At 37.6% G+C, this 19,541-nt stretch overlaps 2 protein-coding genes across 8 annotated transcripts in view; one reads left to right on the top strand and one right to left on the bottom strand.

Annotated features, from left to right (window-relative positions):
* The window catches only part of Synj (synaptojanin), a 566,615-nt gene that overhangs the window by 31,786 nt on the left and 515,288 nt on the right, over nucleotides 1–19,541 (top strand). The gene's annotated exons all lie outside the window — the stretch shown is intronic.
* On the bottom strand, nucleotides 709–18,637 carry LOC137246236 (outer dynein arm-docking complex subunit 4). Of its 2 annotated transcripts, none has more exons than XM_067777336.1 (2): nucleotides 18,355–18,637; nucleotides 709–1,485 (listed from the first exon to the last, which is right to left on the bottom strand). In XM_067777336.1, exons 1-2 carry the CDS (start codon nucleotides 18,481–18,483, stop codon nucleotides 823–825), a joined length of 792 nt encoding a protein of 263 aa, XP_067633437.1. In that variant the 5' UTR covers nucleotides 18,484–18,637; the 3' UTR covers nucleotides 709–822. The 2 variants fall into 2 exon arrangements, with proteins under 2 accessions (XP_067633437.1, XP_067633436.1); XM_067777335.1 differs by lacking the exon at nucleotides 18,355–18,637 and adding an exon at nucleotides 3,604–4,358.

Below are 19,541 nucleotides of genomic sequence, written 5' to 3' on the forward strand. Positions count from 1 at the left end.
CATAGTGTTACCAGAACTTGTTTGACGACCAAACGTAAGAGCCCCAATCAGAATATCTCCGTCCTCTTGGCAAATACTAGAAGCCTTGACCTGGGGAGTACAGAACACGAACTTGCACAGCCGTTTCTTACTGCAGCTCACACTTCCTAGTATGTCCATCGTGAGCCTTAATTTTTCTCCTTCTTGACCTTTTCTATGAGTCGTCTAATATCGTAGGATTTGCACATGATCTTAGAAATTTTGCAGCATTGTGCTCATGTCAACGCCTTTCCTGCTTGATAGATCATATGCAACTCTCAACTCCTTTCGATTTCTCCCAAACAGATTGGGGCGTTTACCGTCGATTCAGCGAGTGCTGTATCTTCCTTTGCCAAATCATCGGCATTTTCGTTACCTTCTATCTCTTTATTACCGGGAACTCAGTACAGATGTATGGTCTGGCCCGAGCGAAGTTTTTCTAATGCTTTCTTGCATTCCAGAACACTTCTTGATGAAGTACTGTGTGAAATTATTGCCTTAATCGCCGTCTTAAGCACACTTCCACCATAATTTCTGCTGTTTTCTTCACGGCTATAATTTCCGCCTGAAAGGCGCTGCAGTAATCTGGCGGCATATGAGATCTACTTATTTCTGGATCGACATAGTAAACAGCAGACCCAACCCCTTCCGTTAATGTGGAACCATCGGTATAAATGTGTATAGTATCACTAAATTTTTTGAGAAATTAAAAAAAAATTAAATAGCAACAAAATTATAGAAAATTTTATTTGGGTAGTTAGTTCGTAGCGATTATGTACGCATCTAAATACATATTTTTGGAATTTAGAACCACGATGGTAAGGGATCCTGGGGAGTATTTCTATAATTTGGAAGTGCAGTGCAGGGTCGCTGTTGACGCCAGAATTCTTGACGTTTCTTCAAAAAATCCACAGCTTCTTTAGCATAAGTTGATATATTCTCCGTGTTTGTATCGGCACGCACCAAGTCCGGATGTTTAAGTAAATTCTCTAAGTACTCCTTATCGATGCATAATTCTCCCAACAATTTACGCGCATTTCTACGTTCCATTTCAGCATTAGACAGTTTTGGGCGTACAGCTTGCTTTATGCTCTTTTGACATTTCTTATTATTAATTTTATATTTTGTTGCTGCTAAATTACTTTTATTGGACGTAGTCGAAATACTGCGTGTCGAACTCCTACCAATAGTATTCTCAATAGCCTCTTGTGCCTTTTGAACGCCCAATCGAAATGTGGAGAGTTCGGGACGAGCCCGAACTCCTTGATGAAAGAACATGAGACTTTGTTCAAATTGACCAAGAAAATAAAGCGCTTCAGCTTTTTGATAAATAGCGCGAATGTTATTTCTGTCAGCAGCTAATGCAGTTTCTGCATCCTCCAGCGCTTTGGATGCCTCGCCCAATAAAAGATAGCATTTGCTACGTGAAACAAGTGCATTTATATCAGTTCCGTTCAATTTGAGAGCCTGTGAAAAGAGAAAATAAAAATGCTTTAACTAGTCTTAGTTTTTGATGTGTAATGCTCATGAGCGCAATCAGACATCAAATAAGCTATGTATTTGAAATAAACGAAATAAAAAAAAATTATAGTGGCACTGATTGTTGAATACGAAAAAATTAGATTTTTTAATACGAGGATCTGATGAGCTGTGATGAGTTTTGGAATAGCTGGAAAGAAAAGGAAAGGAATTACAGAGCGAGGAAAAAAATTAAAGAAGGGAAAGGCAATACCAAAACCGATATCGCTACCGTAACCGAAACTGGATCGAAACCCTAACCTAAGCCGGACAGAACCGGATCGATCCCTGGACAGTAACTGGAACCGAAGAAATACTGAAACCAGAACCGGAACTGAACCCATATTAAACCTAGAAAGGAGTTCGGACTCAAATTTTGAACCGAAACCAAAACAGGACGGAAACTGGAATCGAATCCATATTGAAACCGAAATCGAATCCAAGTTCGAGCTTGGAACCGAAACCGCGACCGCACAGACTCTGAAAACAAGCCCGGCACCGGGTCCGAAACTGCATATCGCAACCGAAACAAGCCCGAGGCCGGACTCAAAGCGGGATCGAAGCCGGATAGATACCAAGAACGAAATCGGACCAAAATTAGCACGTAAAGCTGAATAAAGAGGATAAAGAAAGCATTAACACAAACAGGAAGTGTAACCGACTCTGAACTCGTAACGGGAACCAAAATCAACGCCAAATCTGAAGCCATAATCTAAATTTAAACTGAAACTAATGTTGAATGGCACCAAAGCCAAAACTGCAAGCGGACGTAACATAAATCTAAGTGTAAATGTGAATCATCGATTTCATAGTCCGACACGAAATAAAATTATAAATTTAACAAGTAAGGAAGTCTAAGGTCGGGTGAAACCGAACATTACATACCCAGCTGTACACTTGAAATGCTGTTGTTGTTTGGTTTGTGTGCTTAATAGTGTTACAAGGCTGCGTAATAATACATATACACATGGTTCTATTCTGAACTAATTTTTCTTCGAGTTATGGCTCCCGAAACATAGAAAATTGCTTAGCCATAAAAGGGGTGGTACCACGCCCATTTTTTAAATTTGAATTTTTTCCTATTTCTTGTTATAAATCCATTTGGGAAATGAAATACCATTGATATAAAGCTCTTTTTTGCAAAGATATAGCTTATTTTATTCGTTCACGACCCTTTTAAAAATCGTTTATATAAAAGTGGGCGTGGTCCTTAACCGATTTCGTAAACGTTTCTTCAAAGCATTCCTTATAGTAAAGGCAACCTCTCTGCCGAATTTTGTTACGATATGTTTAACGATATTTGATTTATCATTAATAATATTTGTAAAATTGATTTTATCACAAGTGGGCGGTGCCACGCCTACTTTAACCAATTTTTTTAAATTTTTATCAATAGTCTCAATATCAGTCCACACGTCAAATTTCAACATTCTAGGTGTATTATTTACTAAATAATCAGGTTTTTTGTGTTTTCCAAAATGTTATATATGTATATAAAAAGTGGGTTATCATCCGATTTCGCTCATTTTCAATACCAATCTATTCTGGGTCCAGAAAAGCTCGTGTACCAAATTTGATGAAGATATCTCAATATTTACTCAAGTTATGTTAACGGACAGACGGACGGACGGACATGGCTCAATCAAATTTTTTTTCGATACAAGTCTATACCTATCTCTATTCCTTTATACCTGTACAATCAACCGTTATCCAATCAAAGTTATAATACCCTGTGTACAAGTACAGCTGGGTATAAAAAATGTGAAACTGGAACTGAAAATGATGCAGTGCAGGACTATAAGAAGGAAGCATCAAGGCGTAGAACAAAACTTCCGTCATAATTGTAGGATCAGTATGAAAAGCCTAATTTATACATAAAAGTGTCATGCCCCTCCCGGTCCAGCTGATTATTCAAACTATGATCAGTGTTCTTGTAGGGATGCCCTTAAATCCGTCTAATGAAAAAGGAGCTGCTCGTATATTCGCCTTATTAGCAATCTTATTTCAAAAGAAGAGTATGGAGATGAAAGCCAGTTGCTTGAGTTATCCTATACATTTAAGACGAACCTGAGAGAAGAAGTGAACAGCATTTTCTGGATTTGCATTTTTGATTTCCTTTAAGCCCAATGCTATAATCGAATTAATATCGGCCTCATCTGGAATTTGCATAATTTCATTACGATCTTGCTTTTGTTTAATTTGTAAACTTTGTTTGATGTCATAAGTGCCGGCACTAACAGCAGCTGCTCGATCTTTGTCCGTATAAAAATCGACAAAATTCTCCTTTGCCTTTTTTTTTGACAATTGCTCTTCGACTTTTTTACGTGCTGCACATAATTCAGCCTCTATTCTATTACAACGTCCAGATGCTCCTACAGCAATATTCTTTTCCATTTCATCAGCGAATTTGACCGTTTTTCGTTTAGTACCTGAGCTATGTGAGCCAGGAGGATAAGCGCTTGATGAACGTCGTTCATGACGAGCGGTGCCTTTGCGTTGTAATGAGTTTCGACGTGATGTCCGAGCATTTTTGCGTGGTGAGTCCCCCAATGAGTCTTCATCAGTTGTCACTCCAATTCGTATAAAACTTTGAAGCAACTCTTGCTCCTTGTCCACAGCTAAGATGTTCTTCGCAACGTTCGACATAACAATAAACAATGAACAAAAAAATGCAAACTTTGGTGCTAAAATTCACACCTCAACTTTGTCGTTGTAACAGTACATAAATTGTTGAAAATCCATCCACATTCCTACACCTGTGTATATGTAAATGTCTATCACAGCATTAGGGTATGTGATAGCATCCTTACACAAATCGAGGAAGGAAGACCTTTATAGGTATGTATTTGGTTGTTGCATAAATGGGGGGCCAAAATTACAAGGAAAATAAGTAAATGTAAAGAAGATGAAACAGGAATAGGAGGAAGAAAACTTACGGTATAATAACAATGACGATAAAAATGTGAATGATAAATAAGATGTGAACGATGCTTGTGATTATCGCCACGGTTGCGAAGTCAAGGCAAGGCAAGGAAATGCAAGGAATGTACAGGAACAGGAGGAAAATGAAAGGCAAAAATTAGTGGAGACTATAGGAAAGATTAGAAGTCAAAACCGAAGCCAAACTTAAAGCCGCAATCGAAACCAGGCGGCGTTTTATTACTTTGTTATCCAAGTACTAGCGGTATGTCATCTATATGTGTAATCGGTTTGTTATCGATTGAATACGGACGTGGTTAGCAATTCTTATCGCCGTCTTATTTATTGTTATCGTTGTGTTGTTGACGAGGTATAGACGAGTTATCGATTTGTTATTGAAGTGCTATAAACATGCTATCGAGAGCAAAGGTATTCGTTGAGTTATCTATTTTCTATCGACGAGTTATCGGTTTGTTATGGAAAAGTTTTCGATTTGTTAAAGAAAACTTTTCTACTATTTATTGAAAAGTTATCGATATGTTATCGAAAAGTTTTCTATTATTAACGAAAGGTTGGCCATTTTTTATTGAAAACGTCTCGATATGCTATCGAAAACTTACCGATTTGCTAGCGGAGTGTTTACAATTTGTTATCGGCGCGTTATCGATTTGTTATTGATGGTTCATCGCTTCGTCAAAAAATGATAGCGTTATAACTTCAATATAAAACCTATGACATACCTGTAAGAAAGCTATCGATTGTTATCAGAATATTACCAATAAGTTATTGACGTGTTATCTAAAAATTTTCTATTTATCCAAAAGTAAGCATTTTGTTATCGTAGTTTAACAATTTTTTATCGGCTAGGTATCGACGATTTATCGTTTTGTTATGATATAGATTCCGTTAAAACTTCAATCAAAAATCGATGACACATCTGTGGCCCATCGGTAACAGGCTGATAAGACACCAATAACACGCTGAAGACGAGGCGATAACAGCCGATAGTAATAAAGACACGATGAGATAGTTAAGATAATGTATTTTGTATGAAAGATTGACTTCAATAACTTCGTTAAGGTAGAAAACTTAACTTATTATTTCATTCAATCTCTGTGTGAAATTTGGCATCAGACAATTTTCCCCAAACTTTTCAAAAATTTACAAAAAAAAGTCGAATCAATTCCAAAATTCCAAAAAAATACATCTGTTGTGCAAATATTGAATTTTGGACCACCCTAAAGTTTCAAAATGTATTGCTTGCCTGTTGTCAAGGCATGCTAATAGCTAATCAATAAATTTTGAGTAGTGCAATTCGAGTACTGTAGAATAGTAACTTAAATGGGTTTTCTTTTTATTTCACTAAAATGTCTCATTCGCTTCCATTGCATTCAATGCATTGCACTAACTCTGAGATTATCCTTCAACTTAATAATGGCACTAGGTACCTAAGCACCTTAATTCCTACATCCAAATGGTTAGGATGAAAGGAAAATGTCTAAACATCTCACCGAAATATAAAATGGGCGAATATTTCGATAAATACAAAAACAGCTTCACGATATGCTGTTTTTGACTTTCCTCCATACAAAAAGTGAAACTTTTTCATTAAATGGAAGAAAATCTGAGACACCCTTCAGGAAAGCCTAAATATGCCCTCACTAGAATAGCCCAACTCCATAAGAGGCTGAGGGGTTTAGGACTGGTATCTACGCCGTTTCGCCTGAAAGAAGGGCTCGGTGTTCTGCCGACTATTTGGACGATTTGCAGCCAGGGGATATATTCGGCTGTATTCCAACGGAGCCTGTGGCTGACGGTTCTTTCCCCATATTTAATACTGAACGACTCAATACCTTATTTTAATAAGGAGGAGGAGAAACAACTTCCAACATGAAGCCGATGGGTTTACTACAAACCACCGCGAGTAAGCAACGGTTCGAAGCAGTTGCAATAGATTTATTTGGTCCCCTTCCCAAGACCGACGACGGGTATCTATGGATATTCATCGCAGAAGATGTTGCTAGTCGATGGGTGGAAATATTTCCCTTAAAGGAAGCTACTGCGGAAGTGTGCGCAAAAACACTTATAAATGAAATATTTTTTCGTTTTGGCGTACCGAGACGCTTACAATCTGATAAAGGTGTTCAATTCGTTTCATCAGTTATGCAACAGGTTGCTTATTGTATGGGTATCAATCAAGTATTTACTCCCGTGTACCACCCCGAAGCCAACCCAGTAGAACGTAAAAACAGAGAGCCGAGGAAGACAAAAAGCATTAAGCGATGCGGCGGGCTCGGGCAGCGAGAGTAGCGGAGTATCCATGAGCTCTGTGTTAGAAAAGCATACACATGCAAACAGAGATGTAGAGTGGAGAAGGGTATGGAGCAAAGGAAGTAAGAGAGCTCTGTCGCGGTGCCGTGCAGCACTAAAAACTGTCCAACACTTGGTGGCGGTGGTGGACCTAACGAAACTGCAAAGCGATTGGAATGGGCCCGTGAGTCATTAGAAGTAGGTCGAAGGAGGAAGAAGCGTCGAACGACATAATGATGAGGCAACGTTTGGCGAAAGGCGACAAGCCTGCCTTCAAGAGGCAGAAAGTACCCAGTCCCAGTGCCGTGAGGCAGGGCAGCCGCATAGGCAAGACAAGTACGCCTAAAGCTGTGGGACAGATGGGATTCAATAGCGAGGTAGCATCTATCCAACCTAATTGTCAACCTCACTTATGCATGGCGAATCCTGATTTTTTATCATCCGAGGCTCTGGCGACCCCAAGATCCTCATGGAAGTAGGGGTGTGGGCGGAATGCGCTAGAAGGTACAATGGTGTGGAGATGATAACTTCCGACAACATAGCTAGCTTGCGGTGGCAGGTGGTTCCAAACCTCCAAAGGCATGGCACGAACGCGAGGTTTGAGGTGGTGGATAAAGTTCAGCTACCCACGGTACCAAAAGTTAAAGTATGGATACCATGCGTGATGAAGTAGGAGGATACGTTGCGACTTCTGCAGAGTCAGAATCCGAATATACCGAAATAGGAAGGTACTTACCGTATCTCGGCCTACGGAGGAAGTCCAGTTCTACATCTTCCAAATAAATAAGCAGGTCGAGGATATATTGTAACGCTGCTTGGTAAAATTTCCTGAGGTACAAATGGTATTGCAAGTCTTACAGACAGGCCTCCAACACAGTAAAGTGCCGAACTCCTGATTTTGGGGGCGTATTCGAAATTCTGAATATACAGATTTTGTATACTTGACTGGGCCTACAACTTAAGGTACTTTCGCAGAATTTGTTCTTATACTCAGCGTGCTTTGCACACAGAGTGTATTGACTTTGATTGGATAACAGTTGGTTGTACAGGTATAAAGGAATCGAGATAGATAAAGACTTCCATATAACAAAATCATCAGTGTCGAAAAAAAATTTTATTGAGCCATGTCCGTCCGTCCGCCGTCTGTCCGTCTATCCGTCTGTCCGTTAACGCGATAACTTGAGTAAATATTGAGATATCTTCACCAAATTTGGTAAATGAGCTTATCAGGACCCAGAATAGATTGGTATTGAAAATCAGCGAAATCGGATGATAACCACGCCCACTTTTTATATGTATAACATTTCGGAAAACACTAAAAACCTTATTATTTAGTAAATAATGTTGAAATTTGACATGTGGACTGATACTGGGACTTGATAAAAATTTGAAAAAATTTTTAAAATGGGCGTGGGACCGCCCACTTGCGATAAAATTAATTTTACAAACAATATTAATCATAAATCAAAAATCGTTAAACCTATCATAACAAAATTCGGCAGAGAGGTTGCCTTTACTATAAGGAATGCTTTGAAGAAAAGTTAGCGAAATCGGTTAAAGGCCACGCCCACTTTTATATAAAAGATTTTTAAAAGGGTCGTGGACGAATAAAATAAGCTATATCTTTGCAAAAAAGAGATATATATCAATGGTATTTCATTTCCCAAGTGTATTTATAACAGTAAATAGGAAAAACTTCAAATTTAAAAAAATGGGCGTAGCACCGCCCCTTTTATGACTAAGCAATTTTCTATGTTTCGTGAGCCATAACTCGAAAAAAATTAACGGATCGTAATGAAATTGTGTACACATATTTGCCTTATAGCCGAAAATATTTCTAGTAAAAATGGACGGGATCGGTTAAAGACCACGGCAACTTAGATATAGAACAAGTTTAAAAGGGTCGTAGACTAGAATAATAAGCTATAACTTAGCAAAAAATAGTTTTGAATCAATGATATTTCACTTATCAAGTTTTACTGTAAGAGGAAATGGGGAAACATTTTTCTTTTAAACGGGCGGTGCCACGTGTTATGTAGAAAAGTAATTTATCTGAAATGAAATGTGCAATTGAAGCTCACGCTGAGTATATAATGTTCGGTTACACCCGAACTTAGACACCTTTACATGTTATTAATTATTTGTTATTTACCTGGGTACTCGATACACTAAAATGTACACTCATGAGGTGATCGAATACGAAAAGAGCTTGATCTCTTCACAGTACGTATATTGTGAAGTAACAAATAAAGAAATCAAATTCAAGGCCCAGTTTAGTTTGGGCAACAAATTGTTGTCACCCTGCACCCTGTGAAAAATTGTCGTTAAAAAGAAAAGAAATACGAATTTAGCCGATGAACGAACCACCGATGAGATGTGGTTTATCAACACAGCTATAACGGTTATGGGATAGTTGTTTTATTCATTCATGGTTTTATACTACAAAGCAGTTCAATGCTGATATTATTCAGTGCAATATTTCTTAAAATTATTAAAAGAAAAACGAGGAAAATGGTTCGACTATATTGTTTGTAAGACTTTTTAGATGAGGGTTATTTCAACTCGCAAAAAGAATGGGGGACATTAAGAGACAGCGAGAGTTGTATATGATCGAGCAAGCGGGAAAGGCGTGGACTAACAAAGTTATTCCTATCATTAAAAAGAGATGGCTGTCGACTTATGATATATCCTAACTGGACACTGCCTTGGTCAGTAATAGCAGATGTAGTGCGAATTGGAAGAGGAAACGATTGAGCACAATTTGTGCTCGCGCCCTGCGCTTTTCAGGCTAAGACTGCAGCTATTAGGAGTGATACAGCTGGTAGATCTAGAATCAGCAAGTGGCATAGGTTCTAGAAATTTTCTAGTATTTGCCAAGAGGACGGAGTTATTTTACAACATAGGTTCTGATTTTTGATAGGAGGGTTTTACGCCCTGCCGTGGTGTGGTGGTAACGTGCTTCGACTACCACACCGAAGGTCCTGGGTTCAAGTCCCGGGCAAAGCAACATAAAAAAACTAGAAAAAAGTTTGTCTAAGTGAGTTCGTCTCTCGGCTGTGATTTGACAACCCCTCTGAGTATGTTGCTACCATGAAAAGCTCATCAGTACAAATTAATCTGCCTTGCAGATGCCACTCGGAATTGGCATAAAACAGGTCGGTCCCGTTCGGCCAATTTGAAAGAAATTAACAAGTAAGGATGCAACCGAACATTACATGCTCAGCGGAGAGCTTTAGAGACAAAATAAGGGGAAATCACCATGTAGGAAAATGAACCTAGGGTAACCCTGGAATGTGTTTGGATGACATGGGTACCAAATGGAAGGTATTAAAGAGTATTTTAAAAGGGAGTGGGCTTTAATTCTATAGGTGGAAGCCTCTTCGAGATATCGCCATAAAGGTGGACCAGGGGTGACTCTAGAATTTGTTTGTACGATATGGGTATCAAATGAAAGGTGCTAATGAGTATTTTAAAAGGGAGTGGGCCTTAGTTCTATAGGTGGACGCCTTTTGGAGATATCGCTATAAAGGTGGACCAGGGGTGACTCTAGGATGTGTTCGTACGATATGGGTATCAAATGAAGGGTATTAATGAGGGTTTTAAAATGGAGTGGCCTTAATTGTATATGTGAAGGCGATTTCGGGATATCGACCAAAATGGGGACCAAGGTGACCCAGAACATCATGTGTCGGGTACCGCTAATTTATTTATATATGTACTACCACGAACAGTATTCCTGTCATGATTCCAAGGGCTTTTGACTTCGCCCTGCAGAACATTTTCGTTTTCTTCTACTTAATATGGTAGGTGTCACACCCATTTTACAAAGTTTTTTCTGAAGTTATATTTTGCGTCAATAAACCAATCCAATTTCCATGTTTCATCCCTTTTTTCGTATTTGGTGTAGAATTATGGCATTTTTTTTTAATTTTTCGCAATTTTCGATATCGAAAAAGTGGGCGTGGTCATAGTCGGATTTCGGCCATTTTTTATACCAAGATGAAGTGAGCTCAGATAAGTACGTGAACTAAGTTTAGTAAAGATATATCGATTTTTGGCGTGGCTTCAACCGCTTTCGTCCATTTTCACAGAAAACAGTTGTCGTCATAGAATCTATGCCCCTACCATATCGAGCCTTAACCGCCGAATTGGTGTAAGGGACAAAATATCGATTTTTTTTTATTATCGAAGTCGATATTGTTTGTTCTGATCTGTCATCTCCGAAAATTTCATAGTTCTATGTTTTACCGTTATAAAGTTATAGCAGAAACAATTTTGGTGTAAATGCGCAATACACTTTGTTTATATTTTTCCATGACCGCACATTGTTACTTACATCAAAAATATCTAGTGTGCTTTGTTGCTTGCAGCAAAAAATATTTAATTCTAATAAACTAAATGCGCTTCACGGAGATAAGTTATATATAAAATAACATAATAAATAGTTCTTTTTGCGAATAATGGAAGCTTTTGAACAAGAGGTAATTATTTTGGCTGCAAGCAATAGGAAAAATGATACCTTTCTATTTAGGGCTTAGTAATAAATGAGTTTATCGTTGTTTTCTTTAGTTTGCAAAGATTCATGCTCTCGTCCCCTATAGTGAAAGTGAGTCCAATATTTCCATTGATGATGAAACGTGTGTTGGTAATAGGGGCTTTAAAAAGTCAAAAGTTATCCGAAAAAAACCGCAAAACAAGAGTCGGAAATCCACTGGCGTTAAACAGAACCCCTGTTTGAATAAAAATTGTGGAAACTCATGTGCGGACAAATTTGCGGAATCAGATCGTGTGGCAATAAACGAGCACTTCTGGGGTATGGGGAATAAAATAAGGCAGCGGGACTGGATACTTTCATGTACGACACGTAAGTGTATTAAAAGAAGAAAATCCGAAAGTACTAAAAGGAAGTGGAATTTTGAGTACACAATAAGTTTTAATAATATAAAAGCAAAAGTATGCCAAAAGTTTTTGCTTCACACTCTCAATGTATCCCAAAACATGCTAATCTATACTAGAAATAATGCACAGTGTCTACAAACAACCAAAGAAGCTAACAAAAAATTAAAACCACACAATAAGTCTGATGAAAATAAAGTAGCACTTTTGAAATCTTTTATTACCCAGTTGCCTGCTGTACCTTCACATTACTGTCGTAATAAAAGCATTAAACTTTATTTACCATCAGAATTCCAAAACATATCAACTCTGTATAAGTATTATTTAAGTCCTTTAAGTCACATTAATAAGGAATCATCTAAGTTATCTTTAAGAGTGTTTAGAAAAATGTTTAATACCGACTTTCACATTGGCTTCCATATGCCCAAAAAAGATAAATGTGCTTTATGTGAAAAATTTAAGAATTCGGACGTGAAACTCAGATTCTTTTAAGGCAAACTGAAGAATTTCAAAAGCACCTTAAGGATAAAGAAACGTCAAAATAAGTATTTTTAAATGACCAAAAGCAATGTCGAACAAATTCTTCATTCTTATGTGCAAGCTTTGATTTACAAAAGGTTCCTAATACGCCCCATTCAAAAAGTGTAAATTTGTTTTACTCGAGAAAATACGTCTACTACAATGAAAGCATTTATGAAAGTGTTACAAGGAATGGTTAATGCCTTTTGTGGGGCGAACAGGACGGAAAACGGGGATGTAATGAGATATGCACAGTAATTTTTAAGTACTTAAAACTCCTTGATAAAAAAGGAACGTATACCTTTATTAGCTTTTATTGTGACAGTTTTGCAGGGCAAAATCGAAACAGAGCCATGCTTGCTGTGTTCGCTTTTTTTTAAATCCTGTACAAATATAAAAACCCTAAAAATAACCTTTCTGTTACCCGGCCATACCATGATGCCAGTCGACTCTATTCATAGTACGATAGAGTCATTTACGCGCCAAAGAAATATTTGGGCTCCCAGCGAATGGTATACCGTTATTTCCAATGCGAGAACTAACCCAAAAAATTACGAGTGTATAATAATGGAATATTCCGATTTCAAAGACTGGAAAAACTTTGCGCGTACTATGTTCCCTACCTCAACCAAAATAGAATTTAACTCTCTTCGATCTGCTATGTTCCAAAAGGATTCCTCTCTTATGACTTTAAAGCATGGATACTGCAATAACTCACAGATAAAAGAAAACAATCTAGCTTCAATGCGTCAATCCAAACGCAATATTTCCATTAGAAACGGACCCCTTTCTCTGTATGATAATCCCTTGAAAATTTCTTTAAAAAAGTTTAACGATTTAAAAAAACTTTGCGAAAAAGGCGCTATACCAAAACAGTTTCACAATGAGTTTTTAAATATGCAACAAAGCGCAACAATTACAGATGAGTTACCTGAAACTTACGAGGAAGATACATTTTAGGTTTTAAATAAAAAATAATAAGTTAATTTGTGAATTTCGGATTTTTGGTTTAATTTTGGCTGGAAATTGTTATTTACGGTCCCTGATATGCTTAAATTACGTTTAATGAACTATTCTTAATTTTATAAAATATACTGTAACGTTCTTTGAATGAAATAAAATTTTATATGTGAATTATTTTAATGTAAGTAACATAACATTTCAGCAGCAGGTGGTGAGCGTGCCAGCGAAATTGATGTAAGTAACAAAAAACACAACTACGATTTATTTTAGCTACTGAAACTGATTGCGTTATGTACTTAGAGCACAAATAGGGCCGTGTACACAATTTAGTTCAAATTCTTTGCTTATTAACAGAGATAATTAAAAAAAACTCCCCCTGTATAATTTGTTATTTGTCCCTTACACCAATTTGGCGGTAAAGGTCGATATTTTACAAGGATTGGAACATTTTTGTTCGACTTATGGCATTAAACGTATTCTAGACAAATTAATTTAAAAAGGGCGGAGCCACGCCCATTTTGAAATTTTATTTAATTTTTGTATTTTGTTGCACCATATTACTGGAGTTGATTGTTGACATAATTTACTTATATACTGTAAAGATATTAAATCTTGTGTTAAAATTTGACTTAAAAATTTTTTTTTTAAAGTGGGCGTGTTCTTCATACGATTTAATTTTTATTTAGCACATATGTATATAGTAATAGTAGTATCGTTCCTGCCAAATGTCATCATGATATCTTCAACGACTGACGAATTACAGCTTGCAAAACTTTTAAATTACCTTCTTTTAAAAGTGGGTGGTGTCACGACCATTGTCCAAAATTTTACTAATTTTCTATTCTGCGTCATAAGTTCAACCCACCTACCAAGTTTCATCGATTTATCCGTCTTTGGTAATGAATTATTGCATTTTTCGGTTTTTCGAAATTTTCGATATCGAAAAAGTGGGCGTGGTTATAGTCCGATATCATTCATTTTAAATAGCGATCTGAGATGAGTGCCTAAGAGATGAGGAACCTAAATACCAAATTTCACCAAGATACCTCAAAATTTACTCACGCTATCGTGTTAACGGACGGATGGACGGACATGGCTCAATAAAATTTTTTTTCGATACTGATGATTTTGATATATGGAAGTCTATATCTATCTCGATTCCTTTATACCTGTACAAATAACCGTTATCCAATCACAGTTAATATACACCGTGTGAAAAGCACGCTGTGTATAAAAAGGAGCGCGACGCATATTGGAAGAGATTCTCGGTCTAAATCTCTTCGGACGTAAATCGGCCAAATATCTATCTATCTCTACCATAACGCCTCGCCATATCCATACCATAGCCAACCAAATGCTTTTTGGGTTTTCACCATATCCATAACCTGTAAATATTTGAGTTTGATATTTTATATTTCGTTTTTGATTTTTCATGATGAAATGCATGATGGAATTATAGAAGGTGGCGGATGTAAGCAGTTTCTCGCTCTAACGCCGCCATCTTGAACGCTCTTAGAAATAAGAATGTAGTCGCTTTACAAAAGTACTTTTTTATTCAGAGGAAAAAATGTATGTAAAAGTATACAAATGGGTTTTTTTCTGAAAAAATATACAACGGCATCACTTTTTTTTCTCAAGTTCCGTTTTGTGTTGACTTTTATATGATTCAAACGTGTGACAATTCTTATCGCATATTTTCTGCATTAAATGATGGTAAGATGTTGCAATATTAATATAAAACCGATTGTTAATGTTTTAAATATATTTTTGCAGGTTTCCTTTTCGGTTTTGCGGTAATTCTTTAGTTTAGCTACAACTACTAAAACTCGTCCAAAAATTTTGGGAGTGGTGTCCAAAGACGCGCTTTGCACCCAGGACCACGAATGAGAATTGCGCTTACTGGCTATAAATACACTATCTTGCATCGGGCTTTCTAAAGTGATCGGCTAACCGTATTCGTCCCCTGAGATAGCTTCCTAGAATCTTTGAAGATCATCTTCGCTGTCCTCCCCACTCCAGCCAACGTGATTTTCAAAATAAGAAACTCAACATTGATATCAAAACTACGATATGATCTCGCGGAAACTTATGTGCTTGTTTCGTAAAGACAAACGTCCCCATATGGCTCATCAACCTTCTTGGCTGTAAGGAAGTTATCAACGAATGTTTTCTACCTATATCTGTTCAGCTGAATCAAATCGATAGATATTCCTACATTTGTCTGTAGCGAAAGCGCTAAACACCGTACTGTTGCCTCAAAAAATCACGAACTAATTATGACCTAATCAAAATGCCAGCACATTCCTTCTTATTCAAAAGTGGCAGTAGCCGTAGCTTCTGTGGTGGTTTAAGCAACCATGCTTAATATACTTTGTTACTGTTTACTCGAACTGTTTGGTTAGATCAATATACCTGCTGATGTTCTGTATGGGGCATTTTGATTCCCCTTTAATCAGGAAGCACATACTGCCTAAAGTTCGGCACCTACTTTTTTCTAGGACTCCACTCTCGCAGAGGAAATTGGTGATTTTCCTCACTACAGCTCCTACTCCTCGCATTGATGGGCCAAGTTTACTTCGTGCGCCGTTTCTGTCTCAGAAATGTCTAACGAAACATCGGCCTTTGCTAGTCCATCCACTTTTTCATTGCCGTCAACGTTCCTGTGACCGAGTAATCCAGTGAGTGTAAGTGCAAAATTCTCTGCTTCGGGTACCGCCCTCTTACATCTATCGACGGCTGTCCAAATATATGCGTGAGATATGCTTATTTGATTCTCTCATAGGATATAACACGCCCTCTGTAAGCCAAGTAACTTTTCTTTTGTTGTTATTTTAATGTTCTTTTATGTGTGCGGACCCCACGCCCAGTATATTAAACCTTTGTATAGTGATCCGATTGATCTATAAGTCAGCCGCCCATGGTGGTATTTTCCAGGTGAATGACGATCTGAAGCTTTTCTACTTTTGTGGAGGGGGTAGTATGACCTATAAAGATCAACTTGCTCATATCAAATCGTTCCCGAGATGTTAGTGCTAATACCTTAATGGTACTAGTTACCTAAATGTACCGGAACTACATCCTGCAAAGGATAACACAACAACAACTTTCGCTATATAATGTAGACGTAGTGCTAGTTATAACAACGCTTCTCCTCTAATTTGCGTTGTACTCCTATTTAATTTTTCCTACAAATAGGCAGGATGACACCTTCAATTTTTTTTTTATGTCAACTCCGAACAGCAGCTGCAAGGCAGTTGAGTTTTCACTGAGAAGCTTTCCATTGCAGAAATACACTCGGAGTATTTGCTAATTCACTGCCGAGGGACGACCCCGTTTAGCACAACTTTTGTCTAATTGAAAAAAACTTTTTTCCAAACTTCTCCCCACATCTCCGGTGTAGTAGGCGGGGTAAGCTACCACCACACCACGGCGGCCGCCATTGTAGCAGCTCCCTTGATATCTTTACTGTCAGCAAAAGCTAGATGTGTGGATCAGTGACCGATGCTCCCTTTAACTTCGGACTCCCTGCCTACAGTTGGCCTGTGCGTTGAACTTGAGGGTAGGCGACAAACAATGTATCTTATATCCGAATCATCTCAGGTTAACGCGTCAAATTCAGAACCTCAGTATCCCATCATTTTTATAGACCTGTTACCTTTTTGCTCCTACTGTTGTGATTTAATTTTTTTTCACTCAACTGTAATATAACAAAAATTGCTTTCGTTAATACTACAGGAGAAGAGTTCTAAAATACGTCCAAAAATATCGGGAGACAGGATACATAATCACATCGACCCCTGTCCTAGAGTATTACCAGTAAAATTGATGCGCTCAAAGGAAATTAATAAGCTGCAAACGTTTCAAAAGAGAATAAAACATACTTCATTTCATGATTTTTATCATAAAATTGCATTAAATTCAAGTTACATACACTCCGTTCTGTATTCTCTCGTTATTGAAAAAGTATAAATTTGAGTATTATTTTAAAGAGGGCCCTTCTTTTATGCCCTCTTTCTCGTGTACTTCCAAAATACAACCTGGAGCTCACTGGAGCTAAGGGCGTTCGATATGAGAGCTGCAAAATCTTCCGCCACCTTCTATCATTACATTATGATGAAATGAATATTCAGGTGTTCTCATCCCGTTGACATTTTCCCTTATTCTGATAAGTTCGGCATGCAAAATTTAGAGGGTTGTCTATCATACATAACTGCCTTTGAATTCTACTACGATCGGAGTAGATTTTACTATACGTTTAGAAATATAATAACTGTAAGCGGCTACCAGAATTTTTTAGACATAAACGTATCTTTGTATTCACCAAAAGATTATAGACAAAATTTTGCAGAAAACTAAATTGTTTGAGGACATTTCTACGAAAAATTTAGCAATAAAAATTTAGTGTTTTTGTAGTTCACGTAAATACTGGCAAATAGAGCTGCCGAAAAAGTGAGGCTATGTTGTTGACATCACCTTTATTATTTCATCATGGAAATTGTTTACATTTTTCTCTCTTTTTATGAAATAATCACGATTTTTTTTTTTTGTTTAGGCACAAATAATCGACACTAAAAGATATGTTAAGTAAAAATTTTACTATGACGAAGGCGTTATGTTTATGGCAAGTATACCAGGGCCCTTAATCTTATGTTAACACTCTACCAGTAGAACTTGCTGTGATATCTCCTAACCGATGACTAGACGACTATTCGATTCGACCCAAGCGGGTCAGGGGGCTTAGAATATACCCTCGGCAGGTATGCCTGCCGTAAGAGGGGACTAAAATACCAAATTGTTTCAAGGGGTTGTGAAGCGCAAAATATAGTTTCTCCATCCAATTTGCCAACCTCACCTACCCGTGGCGAATCCTGTTACGTTAACAGCCGAGGCTCTGGCGACCCCAAGCTCCTCACGGATCTAGGAGGTGGGAGGGAGGGATGCCCTTGAAGGCTTCATGTGGTCATAATAAATCGTTCCCAAGATGGTCGGGCTGGTGCCTTAATGGAACGTACCGGATCTGCATCCGGCAAAGGACCATCAAATCGGTAATACTCCCCAAAGCCTGGGGGGGGGGTCCTTATCGCTACAACAACAACAACATTCGACATCCTTTTTTTTTTAATGAAGGTGCTGGATTTTTATTCGCTAAACTTCCAAGCACTTGACTTCGACATTGACAGTATGAATATTTTTGTTCGGTGAATTAGTTACCTGATTATAGCCGGACAAAGCTCTGCCATACTCCCTCACTTTCATATGATTGTGGGATTGATCACAAAGTAGTTTAATGTTGGTCTCCATTTCCTCAAATGGGTCTACTTTGGACTTTTTTCGTGGCATCTTAATTTAAGAAAAATTCTTAAATTTTTTGTTTATTTATGATCTTAAGTAATGATTTTTTTTAACGTTAAGAAATTTACAGTTTTTAATCTTTATCAGAGAACGCTTCCCTCATTATTTAACTCTTTTTATTATTTAAGATTTACGTCTTTATGCTGTCATTTACCTCGCTAAACTGACTAAGGAATATTTTAAGTAAACTGCCATACCTGCAGCTTAATAAAGTGCATAAATACAGACATCTTAATGTACATATAAATATTTGCGTAAATAAAGTAAATTGAGTTGAGGACAAAGAAATTTTTAAAGGAAAACTTCCATAGTTCCAAAGCAAAGTAATGCTATGCACTCAGTAAGTTGGTTTAGTACCTACCCAGCAGGAAAATGTTCAGGTACTTATATATAAAAAAAATACTTATCGCCCGTTTCTTCGTTAACCACTTATCTAAAATTAAGGAGTGTTGGGAAATCGAAGAAAACTATTTCAGCAACTTATGTTTTTATTACAGAAAATGTAGATATCTGGTAAATGAAAGAGCTTAAGGCTATTGCGCTAATATATTGTAACGAATTAAGGAAAATTCCGCTTATTTGAAAGCTTCTGCTAACGTTCGAAACGCTAAACTGTTGAAAAAATAACTCCAATATTCAGTAATGCAAAATGGGCTTTATTAGACTACTTTGAGAGTACTTCACAATAACTCTTACTTCGCAATTAATTGCGTGTTTAAATCAAACTGATTACTGACTACTCAGCTTGCGCTGCTTTTATACTCTCCGCTGCTTCATTCGCATACCCCTACTAAGGTCTAGTGATGTCTCGAACTTCATGCTTGGTTACCAGCCATATACAGGTATACTCGTAGATTGTAACCATATGCGTGAGTATTAGAGGTTTACGCCAGTCACCTAATCGGCGGCGGCGGCGTGGCCGGTGCGCCGACAAAGCGATCGGCGTAAACCTCTGAATTGAATGGCTGGACTTCAGAGTATCACATTGTCCACAACTAATGAATATGGAAACATACTGCTGGCGTCAATGGTATGTTTGACGATCT

Source organism: Eurosta solidaginis, chromosome 3 (genome assembly GCF_040869045.1).
Source record: "Eurosta solidaginis isolate ZX-2024a chromosome 3, ASM4086904v1, whole genome shotgun sequence".
Lineage (NCBI taxonomy): Eukaryota > Metazoa > Arthropoda > Insecta > Diptera > Tephritidae > Eurosta > Eurosta solidaginis.

Coding starts and splice junctions, on each gene's coding strand:
- LOC137246236 (XM_067777335.1), bottom strand. CDS start 4,182: ATGTCGAACGTTGCGAAGAACATCTTAGCTGTGGACAAGGAGCAAGAG. Junction 1,486..3,603: donor CTGTTCACTTCTTCTCTCAG/GTTCGTCTTAAA, acceptor CTCTTTTCACAG/GCTCTCAAATTGAACGGAAC.